This window comes from Mus musculus, chromosome 11, assembly GCF_000001635.26.
Source record: "Mus musculus strain C57BL/6J chromosome 11, GRCm38.p6 C57BL/6J".
Classification (NCBI taxonomy): Eukaryota; Metazoa; Chordata; class Mammalia; order Rodentia; family Muridae; genus Mus; species Mus musculus.
In genome coordinates, this window is record NC_000077.6 from 96290544 (window position 1) to 96307005 (window position 16462).

Consider the following 16462-nt stretch of genomic DNA (forward strand, 5'->3'; position numbering starts at 1 on the left):
ACACACACACACACACACACACACACACACACACACACACACACACACTCACAAGTAAACACATGTTCACAGTCACTCACAGACACCAATGTACACTCACACATTGGATAATAAACAGAGAGTCACATTTGCCCCTAAGTAAATACATCCATGAGACCATATGTTCCGTCACACAGGCCCAAAACACAACTCCCTCCCCTCCCCAGTTTAAAAGCTTCCAGTTTTACAAACACCTTCTCCTATCCAGGCCTTTAACTGAGACTATGAAATCTGAGTCTAGTGACCAGCCACAAGTACAGTGATAAAATCCAAAACAGTAGGCCTTCAAAAAACAAATGGAAGGGAAGCGAAGGGTGAACACCCATCCTTTCTACTCTGAGGTGGTTTGGGAAGAGGCCAGGCCAGCAAGTAGAGGCCTCCTAGCCTCCCCAGGACAACCTACTTGCCAGGGTGCTCACAATTTTCCCACTCGGCAAACATTTTTCATCAGATGCCTTGCTTTTATTTCAATTTATTTTTACTTTATGTATTTAAATCTATTTCATTCTAAATTGGCATGGGCGATCCACATGAAATTTTTAAATTGAAGGGAAACCAGTCCCGGCGAGCGACAGTGAGTTTACCGGGCTGGGGTGCGTCCGCAGTGAGCCTGGCAGCACCGGACGCCAGGGCTTCCTCTGGGCCGTTCGGCCTGCTCCTGAGTACGGCCAACCTGGAACCTTCTGAGGGGCACACACACACACAGGAGGGGGAGGGAGAGAAAAATATGTTTTTTTTAAAGGGGATTATTTCGTTTTCTGCGTTTGGTTACCAGAAACTCAACCTAAAATGTAGTTTTTGTTTTTTTAAAGAAAGCCTAGGAAAACGGAGTGAGTTATTGTTAAAATAAAATCAAGGATTTCGTAAATCCTTCATCGCTGAAAAACCTAAACGACAGTGTCTTTTCACCTAGACATGGGGTACTGGTTTTTAATATTTATTCGTTTACAAACCCTCAGTTGTCTAAAGAAGGTTATCTTAAACTAAAAGGGCTTGAAAAAGGTGATTGGTTTCCGGAAAAAATCTGCTTAATTTGAATTTCTAAGAGACAGCCCTTAAAACCCGCAGCTTCAATTTGTAAGAAAAAGCCCTTAAAACCTGCGGCTTCCCCAGAACTGACCGCTGCAACCCCTGGCGAGCACAGGGGAACCTGGTCCCGAAAGCAGGCGTTGGGGCGGGAGTGATCTGTCTTCTCCCTCCCCCCCACCCCAGTTTCTGAGGTGCTGAGGTGGAGAATCTGCTTGTTAGAGTATCGAGCTTGGCCCCTATCCAGGACACCTTCCCTCCCGAGGCAAAAACTAGACCCTGTGGACTGACGCCCACCACCCCCACACCACACCTGCAATGCTGCAAACCGCACAGGTGGGGGAACCCCACAGTCTCTAGGGCTAGGAATGTGGGGTATTCAGATGAAGAGAGGGGGTACAGGAGCTTTCTTTTTGTCACAAAGCAGATAGCAGCTCCTAACACAGGCTGCTGCTTTGGCCTCACCTCTCAGAACATTCCCTTGTGGAGGACTGGGGGTGGGGGTGGGGACTTTTACTATAAAAGACAGACAGAGCTCTTGAGAAAAAATGTGGAGGTTCCAGAGAAAACCCCGGTTCTAGCTGAACCATTATGGCTTCTCCACCCTGAATTCTTGCACCCCAAATCTCAGCTGTCTCAGATTGGGGTTTCCCTAAAAAGAGAAGGGGAAGAAAAGAAGATGGCGACGGAGAAAAGGGTTGCTGGTGGAGCAGCCATGAAGAAATGCAATAAATTCCTTGTTGTTTTATGAAAATTTACAACTTTGTGATAGAAGTTTATGAGTGGTTGAATCCAGCGATTGGCCGGCGCCGGTCATGTGGCCGGGCGATCGTGAACATGAACTTTTTATCATTTCCCTGGTGGTTATAATGCAGCATTCTTTTGGACACCACACCTAGGTCGGAGCACTACCGTCCTTCAGGGCTCCAGCCTCTTGATATTTTTATACTTCAATATCAGCTCGATAGAGCGAGAGAGAGAGAGAGAGAGAGAGAGAGAGAGAGAGAGAGAGAGAGAGAGAGAGAGAGAAGGAGAGGGGGGAGAGGAGAGAAGGCTGAGAGAGGGAAGGAGGGGTGGGAATTACACAAAAGAGAGAACCTAAAATAATTTTGATTCTTAATTTACTTGCTGATCTGGGATTTTTAGTCATCATGAAGGCTAAATGGACAATCTGCCCAGGACTGCAGCCTGATATCATTTTTCAAAGCCAGAACTTACTCCATTTTCTATGCAAATATCAGAAAAGCGAAACAACCTCTCTCTCAAGTCTGAGAAGGGGAAACGACGGCTCTCAGGTTGGGACAATATTATCTGGAAGCTGAAGAAGATACCGAACGCTCCTTTATCCCTCCCTCCACATCCTTTTGAATCCGGAGGAGGGCAAAATCCCCCAAGTTCTGCAAAGGTAAGGAAGATTCTACAATTCTTATTCTTTTGCATCCTTTTCTTGCAGGGGGTGGGGCTTAGATTTTTCTCCCTCCTCCTCCCCCCATTTCAAGACAGGGTTGAACCCCACCTCTGGGCGCTGCTGGGAGAGGCTTCCCAGGAAATTCTGTAGTAGAGACAGGGGTGGCTGCTTCCTGGAGGGGGACCGGCTGCAGGGAAGATGGGGAGGAGGGATGGAAAGGGGCCTATGAGGCCGGTTTTATGTTGCTTTTTTAGCTGGGAGAGATCTCCAGCGAGGGGTCTGCAAAAGCGAGGGTGGGGGGTGTCTGGGCTACAGCCACGCTGGCCAGTCGCTCTGGCCCTTGTGGGTTTGTGCTCACCTCCCTCCATCTCTCCCTTTTCCTGGCCTCTCCGATTGCCCCCGTGCGGTTTCTCTTGCCCAGTGTGGGTAATGGCGATTTCCCGGCTGCATTGGCACGAGGGGCGGTGGCGCTGAGGGAAGTCCTGGTCTCTGTGGGGCCTGGAATCTCCGCAGAGGCCAGCCTAGGGCGAAGAGGCGTCTAGAGTGATATAAAAAGAACAATTCACAGAGAAATGTTCGCTATCTTCCTTCGGAGACATTTCTGAAAATAAAGGGTTGTGGGTGAAGGAACCCAAAGCAAGGGAAGCTAGCCGAAGACCTCCCAGCTCTTTTGCCACCGGTCTCTTGCCACTCCCGCCAGCCGGAGGGAGCCTGCAGGGAGAGAGTTTTGTGGTTTTAATGCGGTAGGTTAAAGTCTGTTGGTCTCTGTGTGATTTGATCTTGTTACTTGTGTTTTATTGGTATAAGATGTATGGATTTTGGTGGAGAAAATTGTATATCTGCTATGGGCACATTTCAAACTTTTCCTGGATTTTAATGCGGTTGGGAAGAGACTTTTAGCATGTTGTTTCAGGCTTGTACACACAAATCCATTTGGTGTGTATGTCTGGGAGGATGGGAGTGGGTGGGTTGGGATACAAAATGTAATGGTATGTATGATCTGGGAAAACCTCCTGGAGTCTGAGTTCAAAGTTAAGTCCTGTCTTTCGCCGCCCAATTTTTGTTCCCTGGCTTCCTGGGGGTGGGGGAGGGGATGGGGGGGGGGAAAGATCTCTTGGGTATGAGACAGATTCCTAAAGTGGTTGATAGGCTTCAGGCTGACTGGTGAGGACTATAAAATGGGACGAAAGGTCCCCAGAGAAGCTATCAGTGACAGAGAGATAAGTGACTGTGGGTATGAATGAAGGACAGGAGGCGTTGTGGTTTCGTTTGGTTTGCATGAATAAGGATTGTCTTCTTGTTTCTTAAGGAGCCTGTGCAGATAGATGGTTCAGGCTCAGGTCTCAGGTTATCCGATTTTAGTGTCTTGGGAGAGTGTGTAGGTACATTGGTCTCCTGGGCTATTAGGAGAGGGAAACGTAGCCACTTGTGGCACAAGACTGGGGTTCCCTGGGGGCCCAGATAAAAAGCTCTAGACACAGGCCTGAAAGGGCCTCACTGAGAGACCTTGGTTTCTTAGCAAGCGAAATTAATCGCCAACATCTAGGACGCTCGGATCCTATTTGCGGCGGGAAATACCCTCCAAACCCACTCAAACTAAAGGTCTTTTCCCCTTGTAGTCTTGGTGGGTTATAAATCGTCCCTTAGACAGTTTCCTCTGACCCAAATTATGCAGTTTGCTGCCATCTACCGTCCGTTCGGGGACAGGCGGCTTTGGTACAGCAAATCGCTCGACACTCCCCGAGCCCTGCGGGTTTGCTTTGAGCCCCTGTCGCGCAGTTCGGTGGGATACCGGCCCACGCTGATGTCCTCTTAGTCCCCGAGTGCAGATTAGAAAGCGGAATGAGTCTCTTGTCACATTATCCTCAACCTTCTCCCGTCTCCTGCATACCCTTCCACACTCATCCCAGCCACAAACCTGAAGGCTGGTAGTGGGAAAGGGAGTCTAGAGGAGTAACACTGTAACCCACGGACAGGGGGTACTGAGCCAAAGGGCTGAGGGTTCAGACCTACGACCTTCCTCACCACCTAAGACACGAGACACGACTGGGGACCGCTGGAGAGATGTGAGGCCAAATCTGTTCAAGGTTTATTTAGTTTTCTTCTCTGCCAAGGGAGGGAGGGGGTCCCGTTAAGGGAGGCGCCGGCCAGGCAGTTCCACTCGGTTGTCAAAAGACAAACCCAGTCTGTATTCTTCCAGTTGGTTTGTGGGTTTTGCCAATTCCTAAGCTGGCGAGTCCGTGGTGAAGGAGTTGAACTGAATTTTCTGGAAACTGTTGGTGTCTGCAAGTGAGTGTTGGTCCCCTCCCCCATTCTCGACCGTTTCAAGCGAAATCGCGCAAAAAAAAAAAAAAAAGCTTTGGTAGAACATCATGAGTGAGGAGAAATCGTAAAAAAAAAAAAAAAAAAAAAAAAACAAAACACTGTAATTTCCTGTCCTGCCGGACCCCTCACACCCGGTTAACGGAACCGCTTTCCCAAAAGGGGGTGGCGAGGGCGGGGTGCGCGCCTCCGCAGAGGCGTTGGAGTCTTGGCCCCTGTCTCACCGGTTACTGATTAGCTCGGTCTTTCAAGCTGCTGGAGGAAGCTCTGGCCGCCCCTTTCAAGGTGCTGTGCCCCCCCCCGTTCTTGGGCGGGGGGAGGGCTGCTCCAGGAAATTGCTTGCGGTGCCAGGCTGGGCAAGGTGTTACTAAGGTCTGGCTGGGAGCTGAGGGCCTAGGGGCTGTGTAGTGCTGGGGGCACACACCATTGCTGCTTCCAGGAGCCTTAGAGGTCTCTAGAGCAAATCTTTAAGCTTTTTTTTTCCTTCCGTGCGTTAAGAGTGACTTTCTGGCGGCTAGAAGGCCAGACCCAGCTTAGTGAGTTGCTCGCTCTGCAGGAGGCCCCAAGGGATCTAGCAGGAAGGTCTGGGGGCCCTCCTAATTTTTTTTCTTTTGGCAACCAGAAGGAAACATAGGGAGGGGGAAGTCAGGTTAGTACAGGGCTTGAACCACCTCGGAGCTCTTAGGGTAAGGGTGAAGCAGAGGAGGGAGAGAAGGATTGCCCACTCCTCCTAGAAGATCAGAGAGGATGCCGATCATTTGCATAATGGAAATGAGGTCTTTGTACCTCGCGATTTGGACTAGTCGATTTTAGGGCCGAGTGTCCACGTAAAGAGTCTATCTCCAATCTATAGGCGCCATCACATTGCACTACTGGGGAACATTTCAGACGATCAGAAGGGGGGGGGGATTGGGTTTGAGAGATTTTTTCATTCCCCCCATCCTAAGTAAAGTTGAGGATGGAACAGGAGAAGGTACCCACTACCCAAGGATCTGGCGGGGGGGGGGTCATCTCAGAGAAATAGGAAGCTTAGATATTGTCTCACCACCTCCTCATACAGGCAAAAGGCATTCCTAAGATTACCTTCCAGAGATTTTCTCTCCTGAGCTGAAAATGACTTAAGCAACATTTCTCTGGGAGCTGGAATGTACATGCTTACCCACGGGACTGCAGACTCAAAGCACAGAAAATCACAATTATAAATCCTGCCTGTGGGGTATCAGGACAGTCCCAATGCTGTGTACTCAAGACTTGGTATATATTTACATCCCTCCTTCTGTGAGTGAGGGGGCGGCAACCCTAATGGAGAACTGGCTGGTGCCTGCTGTGTGTCTACTTATTTCCCAGTGAAGACAGACAAACTGAGGTGGACAGAACCACAGGCAGATCCTTAGAGATCTGGCTCCAGAAACCAGGCAGTCTCTGGCTCAGCTCTGCCTGCCTGCTCCTTTTCCCAAACAAACGGATCAGATGAATAAACGCTCATAAATACCTCTGGGCTTAGATAAGAGCGATGAGGCGCTATTTCCTTTCATGCCCGACTCCAGGCGCCCTGGCCCTGGCCGTTGTGGCTCCATCTTCAGACAAGCAACCTGCGGAGGTGAGGTTAATTCAGGGGTTGCTGCTCTAAAGGATAAAGCAATTATTTTCCCGCCTCTATTACAGGAGAAAGCCTCCTCTTACTTGGGCCATACTTTACATGGACAGCTATACAGTATTTCCTATGATGAGGACATTGTGACCAGGGAGAAAGGCTGAGGCCCAAGGCCCAGCCTCAGTGGCAAGAAAGGGGGAGGGTCCTCCCGTGCCTTGTTGCCTTGATGAAATAGCTCCTATTCCTCTCTCAGCATGGGCCCAGCATTTCTAGACTGGAGAGCAATGCTTTCTTCACCACTAGGAGGTTTGAGCTTCTTTTTATGCCCCACCACCTCCACCACTGGATTGAGGCTAAGAGAGATACCCGGGAATGGTCATTTTGCCACAAAGGGACAGCCTAGCAGTTGCTATGAGTTCAAAGAACTTCAGAGGCCACATTGCAGCCAAATAAATCCTCCCTCTTGATCAGCCATCCTCAGCCCTTTCCTATTAACCGTGGGCAGAGCTGGCTCACAAAAAGGAACCCAAAGAACAAGGCAGAGGTGGGTCAGCCTGGCCTGACCCCAGGCACCGTCTTACAACCAATCCTCCCTGTCTTCAGGTTGGATACACTGTTTGTCTTGGGTGTGCATTTTAGAATGTCAGAAATACCTTGTGTCCCCCAGGTTGGGATCTGTCCTTATTTTCTTTGGATGAGAGAGGAAGAGAGCATAGCTATTTTCTTCCACTCCCAAGTCCTTACAGCAGCTAAGAAGGTGATATAAACATGAGACGTGGGAGGTGGTCTGTAGAGTGGCTGAGAGACAGGAGTGTTGTGAGTGTCTAGAACTAGAGCAAGCATGCCAGTTTGATGGTTGGAAGGTGGTTACTAAGTCCCTAGGAGGACCTAGCAGCCTTCTCTCCTTATAAAATCAAATCCAAACCAAGTCTTGGGATGCGAATTTCAAAGGGAACCACCAGTTTATAAAGAGAGTAGGAAAAAGAGGAGACTCTCGGTCTCCAATACTGAAGACTCAACATTTCTAAGACAATTCCCCCCAGTATCTAGATTTACAGGGAACATCTTTGGTTCTAAAAATCTGTAGCCAGGGATTCTTGCTACATCATTTGGCCTGAGAGATAAGGATAGATGAGGAGAGACCAAGCAAGGGTTGCAGGAAGAATAGAGATGAAAACAAGTAAAGTTACCTAGGCTGGGGTTTCCCCTTCATCACCAAGTTTAAGGACTACTAGTTTCTTTCTCCAGGGCCCAGTCTCAGTCAAGACTGCAGCCAGGACGGCTGAGCTGTGCTGGGCATACGGATGGTCGGCTTGCCAAATAGCAATAGCAAATAGCTTCGGGGAGCAGCCAGAGGGAGAAACTGGGCTCACACACCCCTGACATTTCCTTCTTTTGGGTCTTCTAGGCAGAAGGAACTGGCTTGCCCTCCTCTAAGCTGGGGAATTGGGTTGAAGTCGGGATACAATAAAACCTAAACTTAAAAGGGGGAAACAGGCCTGATAAACAATAAACGATTTTCCAAACCTTCAAAGGAGGGTGTTTCTTCTTTTCTTGTTTCTAAAATGAAGCAAATAAGCGGACAAGTCCGTTCTCGTTCCACCCCCCACCACCACCACACCAGTACAAAACCCTAGAAACAGACCTTCCCCCTTTATTCTCTCTCAACGAGATTCGAGGATATTTACCCAGCCCTCCCTTGAGGGAACGGGCCCATGCAACGCAGGGGTTAACTTTTCTGAAAACACAATTAACTTTTCCCTATTCCTGCGTGGGGTGGGGTGGGGGGGGAGGTTGTATTTATTTCATCACTGGGGAATGGGATGATCTTCATCTAACTGCTTCCTCCTCCCTCAAAAGCACAGACGTCTCTTTCGCAGATCATACGTAGGTGGATCAGGGCGCGTTGTGGAGAGAGAGAGAGAGAGAGAGAGAGAGAGAGAGAGAGAGAGAGAGAGAGAGAGAGAGAGGAAGGAGGGGGAAAAGGTTGATAGGTTTGTGCGCGGGTCCCTCGTGCAGGCTGCGCTCCTCCTGGGTGCTATTTGACAATTCCTGCCTCTGCCATTGGTCAGTGTTGGATCAGATGGTTGTATTTCCTTCTGGCCCTCACTGGCACCTCGCCATCCCCCCTCAGCTAAAACCCAATCTCGGCTATACTACTAATAGGCGCGGCGCTCGGACTATAAAACACAACAAATCATAAACCCGGCGGAGCAGCAGCGGCCTCGCGCGCCTCCCCTCCCGATGAGTTCCTATTTCGTGAACTCCACCTTCCCCGTCACTCTGGCCAGCGGGCAGGAGTCCTTCCTGGGCCAGCTGCCGCTCTACTCGTCTGGCTATGCGGACCCGCTGCGGCACTACCCCGCGCCTTATGGGCCGGGACCCGGCCAGGACAAGGGCTTTGCGGCGTCCTCCTATTACCCACCAGCCGGCGGCGGCTACGGCCGGGCGGCGCCCTGTGATTATGGGCCGGCGCCTGCCTTCTACCGGGAGAAGGACGCGGCCTGCGCTCTCTCCGGCGCCGACGAGCCGCCCCCGTTCCACCCCGAGCCGCGCAAGTCCGACTGCGCACAGGACAAGAGCGTGTTCGGAGAGACCGAGGAGCAGAAGTGCTCCACGCCCGTCTACCCGTGGATGCAGCGCATGAATTCGTGCAACAGTGAGTGAGACTTCCCGCTGTCCCGTGTCTGTGTGTGTGTGTGTGTGGGGGGGGGTCGGCAAGCAGAAAGACTGAAAGTGTCAGCATCCCCCAACCCCAATTCTCCCATTGGGAACTAGGTGGGCATCTCAGCAGATAGAGCAAGATTGCCCCCCCCCCCGACCTCCAGATCAGTCCTCTTGCCCGCAGAAGTTGCAAAGTTTGCAAAGTCCCAGCTGCACAGTAAGGCAGGGGGAATAAGTGGGCTCTCCCTACTTAAGTCAGGCTAGGATTGTTGATCCGGAAGAGGTTAGGGGACTCAGTCTCTGGTCCTGTATTCCTTTATGTTCTCCCTAGCTCTTGTCCGGATCTGAGGGGTGGGGGGTGCCCCGCACCCAAAGACCACTCCATTAAAAACAAGAGTGCGTCATGAAAGGGGAGGGGTGGCATGACGCCGGCAAGGGCGAGTTTACTTGGGTCCTGGATTGTGTTTCCCTGGGGCTGGGGGAGGAGAACTGGGGAAGGGGGACCAGGGAGCTGTGAGACACTACCATAGGGTCGTATAGTCTGAGGAAGGAAGAAGAGAGGACAGGCGGAGGGAGTGAGAAGAACAAACTGGCTCCTGGGTCTCAGGTTGGATTATTTGTGGGCTTCAAGTCCCAATTGATGTCCATTAGCAGGACACGAAAGTGAGGGGCTGTTAATGCGGACTATGAATCGATCCACGTCATTAGGGATTAAGGGCCAGAATCTATCATCGAGTAGGGTAGGGAGGGCTGGATGGATGGAAAGGAAGGGAAAGAAAAGATACAGCTCGTAGGAGGCACACCTGGCCAGCCCCTCCCCCAAGCTCAGGTGAGAGTCCAAGTGCCCCTCCTCTCCCCCCACTGAAAGTCTAGGCAGAAAGAAAGCACAGGCCTCGGAGTCCAGGAGGGAATCTGGAGGGGGCGCTGGAGGAGTAGGAAACGGGGACCAGGGAATGGGAGGGGGAAAGACTACTCCCGACAGGCTAGCTTTACGTTTGAGGGCCGAGTGGGGGAGGGGCTATGGGCTTGGTGTGATGACCCCAGGCCTCAGTTTCTCCTCTCTGCGTAACAGGTTCCTCTTTTGGGCCCAGCGGTCGGCGAGGCCGCCAGACCTACACACGCTACCAGACCCTGGAGCTGGAGAAGGAATTTCACTATAATCGCTACCTGACCCGCCGGCGGCGCATAGAGATCGCGCACGCCCTGTGCCTGACCGAGCGGCAGATCAAGATTTGGTTTCAGAACCGGCGCATGAAGTGGAAAAAGGAGAGCAAACTGCTCAGTGCGTCTCAGCTCAGTGCGGAGGAGGAGGAGGAAAAGCCAGCCGAGTGAAGGTGCTGCAAAGGGAGGGGGGACGCGAAGGGAGAGGTCTGTGGGGGAACCTAGGGCACCCGAAAGCCCCAGAAGGCTCTGCGGTCGGGGGAGTCTGGGGACTTGCTGTCCAGAGCACGACGGGCAGGGCCCAGTGCTTGCCTGGATGCCCCCTTCTGCAGAGCTCTTCCTGGGCGCTTGGCGGATGCCCACCCAGCACCCCCAGCGCCTCCTCCCTCCCCCGAAGAACCCACCTTGGCCTCATCAGGCTCTCTGGTGAGAACTGAGAATCGGACTCACTTGATGTCTCCTGGAAGCAGAGCAGAATGCTCATGTCCTTGTCGAGTCTCATTTCGTCCATGTCCCCCGTGCACGGTTCAATGGTAGATTCGCTGTCCCCTCAGCAGGGACCTGAAAGACTCCCTGACCCCAGACTTGTCTCTCCTACCCCCTCCCCAAAGCCACTGGAAGGAGCACATACTACCTAGAAGGAAGAAGAGGAGCCTCAGAAGAAAACAAAGTTCTATTTTATTAATTTTCTATGTGTTGTGTTTGTAGTCTTGTCTTAGCTCCGGACGTGAAATACTTCGGTAATAATATTAATATTATTAATAATGATTATGATGATGATGATAATAATAATAAAGATGTGAAAACTCGCAGCTCAGTCACATCCAATCTTTCCCTGTCATCTCCCCCATAGCCCCCAGCCACCCTGTCACCCCTGAGCCTGAACAGCAAAGGCAAGAGCCATGGTCTGCCCCAGGGCCTTCCCAGCCTCCAGCCTCAATTCGGAAGTTACAGTTGAGATAAAAGCAAGGAGCCAAAAGCAGAGGCCAGGGATCGGTCCTCCCAGGCCCCAGCGTTGGTTGTGTCTCTCTGATGCTAAATTCACAATTGCCTCTCCCATTCAGACACGAGATGGAGAAAGCCTTTTTCCCTCTTGTTCTCTAAGCTTGCCTCGGTTGTGAGACTCTGGAGGGATGCCACTTGAGGCCTCCTTGCCCAGAGCTCTGGAGAGACGGAGCTGGGCGGGTCTAGGCGCTCTGCAGTGTTTTTTTCTGTCCTCTTCGAGCCAAGGGCCCTGGCCTTTGGCCCGCCCACATGGCTGTCTCTGCCGGCCTTGGCCCTCGGATCCCCGGCCTATTGCTCCGGAGACTGAAAAATGAGGCCACTGGGCATCTCTCCACAACTCGTCTACAGGCTCCAGGGTGCCTCTTCTCATATTAAGTAGGAGCTCGGTGGCCAGGAAGAGAATGGGAAGCCGGCAGCAGAAGGCTGCAAGGGCCCGACTTTATCTTGCTCTTTGGAGACCCGAGGGCAGGGGTCCAGGTGATGGCGCCTTTAGTCTCACCTTCTCAACCCAAAATGGCTCATTTTCTCTTTACTGCCACCCACACCCGAGCAGCAAGCTTCAGGCCCCGTTTTCTTTTCTTCCTTCTCCCTCTCCCCCCTCCTTTTTTTATTTTTAAAGAAAATAGCCGTCTGGCAGAAGGGGCCCAGCTGCGGAGATCTCTGGCCGCCCAGCGAGCTCAGCAAGGGGCCGCCGGTCTTCCGAACACCTTCCCAGGGAAGGCGGTAAGGCCATGAGCAAATTCTCCAATTATTGGCCACCAGCAACACAAGGCTTTGGATTTGGTCTCTGAATGAGATAGCTGGCATCTGGCGAGCTTGTTAAAGGGGATCTGTTTAAACCCCAAACTCCCGCAGAAGAGTTACCACCAAACCTTAACCGCTCAGACGGTTGTCTCTCTAGTCTTTGGCCGACCGACCATCTTTCTCTTCTAGGGTCCCTGTTTACCTCGGTTCCTAGGCCTAGGCTAAGGATGAGAGGTCAGAAGGAAAAATCCAAACTTCCCAGGGGCCCAGGAGAACGAAGAGCTTCCCTGCCTTTTCCAGCCTCCCTCCAGCCTAGTCCTGCGGCTCTCTCTCGTGTTGTGGACCCGCCGCTGAAGCCTAGCCAAGAAGCAGACCTGGCTGAGCTAACAAAATTCTTATAATTGTTTTTCACACACAACTTATAATCCTTCCCCCCATTTCCTTACCCAAGTTGGGGACTGGCAAAGCCTAAGGAGGGAAGATCAAGCAACTTCATTTTGATTATATTACCCAGAGTTAAAATAATAATGGTGATGATAATGTCAGAGAGGCCACAAATAGAGGGGATAGCCGCACCCTAACGAAGTAGGCAAAAGACTCAAATCCATCTTCCTAAAGGTTCAAGCCTGTGAGTGAGCTGCGGGCCGGGTTTCTTTCTTGGCTTGGCGGTTGCACAGAGCCAGCAAAGAGGTTGCCGAAGCCGCCATGGCGGCCTGCGGCCCGCGCTCCCGTCAATCGCCGGGAGGTGGCGCGCTCTGCTCAGAGGCCAACGTCAACCTTCTCCCTGTTTTTCCCCCTTCTCACTTTCTCCCCCCCTCTCGGAGGCTCGCATTGAATCGGCCCTAACGATTCTCCGATCGTCATTATTTGTAACCATAGAGCATGAATTACCTCTTGAGGTCATCAGTGAGAATTTACGACTGGTCAACAAAAGCACGTGATTCCCTAACGCCCCCCCATCCCCCTTCTAACCCCCCCCATATTTGGCCGCATACATAGCAAAACGAAGTACAGTGCATCGCTATAATTCATTAATACATCATAAATCGTGAAGCACAGGGTTATAACGACCACGATCCACAAATCAAGCCCTCCAAAATCACCCAAATGAGCTCGTACTTTGTAAACTCCTTCTCGGGGCGTTATCCAAATGGCCCGGACTATCAGTTGCTAAATTATGGCAGTGGCAGCTCTCTGAGCGGCTCTTACAGGGATCCCGCTGCCATGCACACCGGCTCTTACGGCTACAATTACAATGGGATGGATCTCAGCGTCAACCGCTCCTCGGCCTCCTCCAGCCACTTTGGGGCGGTGGGCGAGAGCTCGCGCGCCTTCCCCGCGTCCGCCCAGGAACCCCGCTTCAGGCAGGCGACGTCCAGCTGCTCCCTGTCCTCGCCCGAGTCCCTGCCCTGCACTAACGGCGACAGCCACGGCGCCAAGCCCTCTGCTTCGTCCCCTTCCGACCAGGCGACCCCAGCCAGCTCCAGCGCCAATTTCACCGAAATAGACGAGGCCAGCGCGTCCTCTGAGCCCGAGGAAGCGGCGAGCCAGCTAAGCAGCCCCAGCTTGGCTCGAGCACAGCCAGAGCCCATGGCCACCTCTACGGCCGCGCCCGAGGGGCAGACTCCACAGATATTCCCCTGGATGAGGAAGCTTCACATCAGCCACGGTAATTCTCCATCTCTTTTTTGTCCTCTCCGCATTCCTGCCCTGTGTTGGGGGTGGGGGCGAGCAAAGCTTGGCTTTGCCTCAAATATAGATCCCTTTTTTCTTTTCTTTTTTTCTTTTTCTTTCTTTCTTTTTTTTTGCCATCAAGAGGGAAAAGTGTCAGAAAGGGTCCCCACAGCTCCATAGATAGAGCCAAACAGTGTTGTTTTCTGGGCGTAGGCATTTAAAAAAAAAAAAAAAAGGCCAGTTTGTTGCCACGTTCAGCTTAGGTTTTGTTTACCTAGCCAGTCACCGGCTTTAGGATGAAAGATGGGATTTGTGTATTGTGAGGAAGGGTCCTGATTATTACAGAAATTTTGAGACTGCTGCTAGCAAAGGGGGAATGGGCTATAAACGGAGCTTTCTAGGGCAAAAGTGCAGTGGCTCTCTTCCCTCCCGGGCGAGCTGCCGCCTGAACCCAGCCTAGGGTGAGGCACTGGGAAGGAGCCAGAGACAAAGCCGGGAGCATTCACTACCATCAGAAGTGGGGGCTGCTGGAGAAGGGGGGGTATGAAGAAATAGAGGCTGGATGCAGGCATCTGGGGTGAGGAGGATGGGAGCTGCGGTGAGCTGGGTGCTGGGGACGCCTGGGTCCTGCTCCCCGCCCCCTCCCACTCAGTGCCCCCTCCTTTAACCGGAATAACGTTGCCTCGGGGCTCTCCTCTAACTGCTCTAGATATGACTGGGCCAGACGGAAAAAGGGCCCGGACCGCCTATACTCGCTACCAGACCCTGGAGCTGGAAAAGGAATTCCACTTCAATCGCTACCTGACCCGGCGGCGACGTATCGAGATCGCCCACGCGCTTTGCCTGTCCGAGCGTCAGATCAAAATCTGGTTCCAGAACCGTCGCATGAAGTGGAAGAAAGACAACAAACTGAAAAGTATGAGTCTGGCTACAGCCGGCAGCGCCTTCCAACCTTGAGCCCATCCGGAGGAGCCCTGGGCGGCCCGAGAGCCCGCACCAACCCCAGCTCGACCCTTCCAATCTTCCCTGCACTGCCGCTGCCCGCTGGGGACCAGTTCCCACGAGCCTGTCACACCCCAGTCCTGTGTTACAATTTTTCGTTTGGTCTTAGGTCTTCCCATGGCTCCCTCTCTCCTGGACTGGTTATCTTGTTATTATTGTTAATAATAATTATTATTATTATTTCCCCCTCCGTGCTCCCCACTTCTCTTGGCTCGCCCCCCCCCAAGTTGCCAGTGTTTCTGAATGTCCTCGTGTCTGTGGTTGCGCTCCTTTCCCCAGGAAAAAGAAAAGAAAAAGAAATTCGCATGTTTAATGTGACTTCCCCTCCCCGTCTGTGTTCTAACTTATTTATAAAAGGATGATGGCTGTATTTTGAGTTTCTGCTGGAAACTTCCATAAGGGGCAGCAGTTGAGGTTGGGTAGTGCTGGGCCCAGCTGAGCTGGCCTGGGAAATGGAGCCCACTGTCTGTGTCTCTTTTCTCCCACCTCATCCTTCTTCAGCCCCACCCAGCCCCCACTCCCTAGGCTCAGGTAGCTTGTTCCTTGGGGTGGGAAGGGAGCTAGGGAAGGGTCAAAGTGTGGACATTGAGAAGAGGAGAGGAAAGGAGCAAGAGCTGAACTCCTGCTGCCTGGTAGGCCCCACAAGGCCTAGTCTGGAAGCGTATGGAATCAGAAATAATCCTCAGTGTAAAATGTCTTGTGATTTTTCTCTGTGAATCCGTGGGTCTGGCTAGAAGGCCCAATGCTGTAAATATGGGGATAGTCTGGGTCAGGCCAATCACTTCCTCTCTCACCCATTTCGCTTCCAAGACCATTTGTAGTGAGCGGGTGGATGCTGTGCTACGTGTGAAATCTGTCTTTGCCAGGCCTGTCTCAGTGATTAGCTTTTGGTATGTCTGTAGCTTTCCTTGAAGTTGAATAAATGTTTCCCCCACTCCAGTGCCCTCTACTTGTCTTTTCTCAGAGGGTCTGACTCTTTCACCATCCAGCACAACCTGGTCTAAGACCATCTTCAATAAATCTAGGGCATAGGGAAGCCCACCAGAAATCCCTCAAAGCCACCTCACTCCCAGGCTTGGCCCACTGAGGCTTGATGAGGGGACTGAGAGGCCCAGGAACTTCACGTGGCCTTCAGCTGGACCCCATCCTGATACTCAGCGGGTATGGAAAGCCTTTGGAAAATGCTCCAGGAAGAGTAATTTGGGCCTAAATTCTGAGCAAGAAGGCCTCTGGTCCTTTGAGTCTGGTAAAGGCCTGCCCAGATGCCCTGTCTCCTGTTCCAAAAGCTCAAATGTTCAGCTCTGCCACCCACTAAGGGGGAGGAAATCTGCTTAGCTTCAAAGGTTTTTTTTTTTTTTGGTCACACTTGGCCTTCTCTATACTTTTCAAGGGGTTCTCCTATCCAGGGGTCCCGACTGACCTTCCCCTCTTGGTTAGGGTTTCTTCTGAAAGACCCCTGGCTCCCCCTCCAGCCTGGTCCAAAACCAGGGCCCAGTTTTCCTCCATCCAGTTGAGCTTCCACCCTGAGCATAAGAGTCAAGTCTGGACACTTACCGGTCAATCCCTTCCAGCTGGGCCCAACTTCTTACAGGACCTGTGGGGGGGGAGGGGGAGCCGGTGAAGAGATGGTGAGGGTCTTGGAGGCTGTTTTGGGTCCTCCTTCCCTCTCACCCCATGACTTTGTCCCCCTTTGCCGAAAGCAAACTACCCCAAAAGTCGCTATGACATTTAGATGTCAAATGGATAGGGGTTTTATCTCGAAGTTAGATCGTAAAAATCGCCGAGAAGTCAGACAGATACCCCTCACTGGCTCGAGAAAGTCA

General features: G+C 52.0%; 2 protein-coding genes and 1 long non-coding RNA gene across 4 annotated transcripts; 2 read left to right on the forward strand and 1 right to left on the reverse strand.

Annotated features, from left to right (window-relative positions):
* Positions 1 to 493: 493 nt before the first annotated feature.
* Positions 494 to 16367, reverse strand: Hoxb5os (homeobox B5 and homeobox B6, opposite strand). The gene is made up of 3 exons (NR_131758.1): positions 16194 to 16367; positions 2832 to 3011; positions 494 to 722 (listed from the first exon to the last, which is right to left on the reverse strand). It is a non-coding gene; the product is annotated as a homeobox B5 and homeobox B6, opposite strand (long non-coding RNA).
* On the forward strand, positions 2271 to 11026 carry Hoxb6 (homeobox B6). Of its 2 annotated transcripts, XM_006532292.4 has the most exons (3): positions 2271 to 2470; positions 8556 to 9048; positions 10126 to 11026. In XM_006532292.4, the coding sequence occupies exons 1-3, from the start codon at positions 2294 to 2296 to the stop codon at positions 10383 to 10385; spliced, it is 930 nt and encodes a 309-aa protein (XP_006532355.1). In that variant the 5' UTR covers positions 2271 to 2293; the 3' UTR covers positions 10386 to 11026. The 2 variants fall into 2 exon arrangements, with proteins under 2 accessions (XP_006532355.1, NP_032295.1); NM_008269.2 differs by lacking the exon at positions 2271 to 2470 and having other exon boundaries at positions 8531 to 9048.
* On the forward strand, positions 12969 to 15578 carry Hoxb5 (homeobox B5). Its single transcript, NM_008268.2, has 2 exons — positions 12969 to 13632; positions 14347 to 15578. Exons 1-2 carry the CDS (start codon positions 13071 to 13073, stop codon positions 14592 to 14594), a joined length of 810 nt encoding a protein of 269 aa, NP_032294.2. The 5' UTR covers positions 12969 to 13070; the 3' UTR covers positions 14595 to 15578.
* Positions 16368 to 16462: the final 95 nt, after the last annotated feature.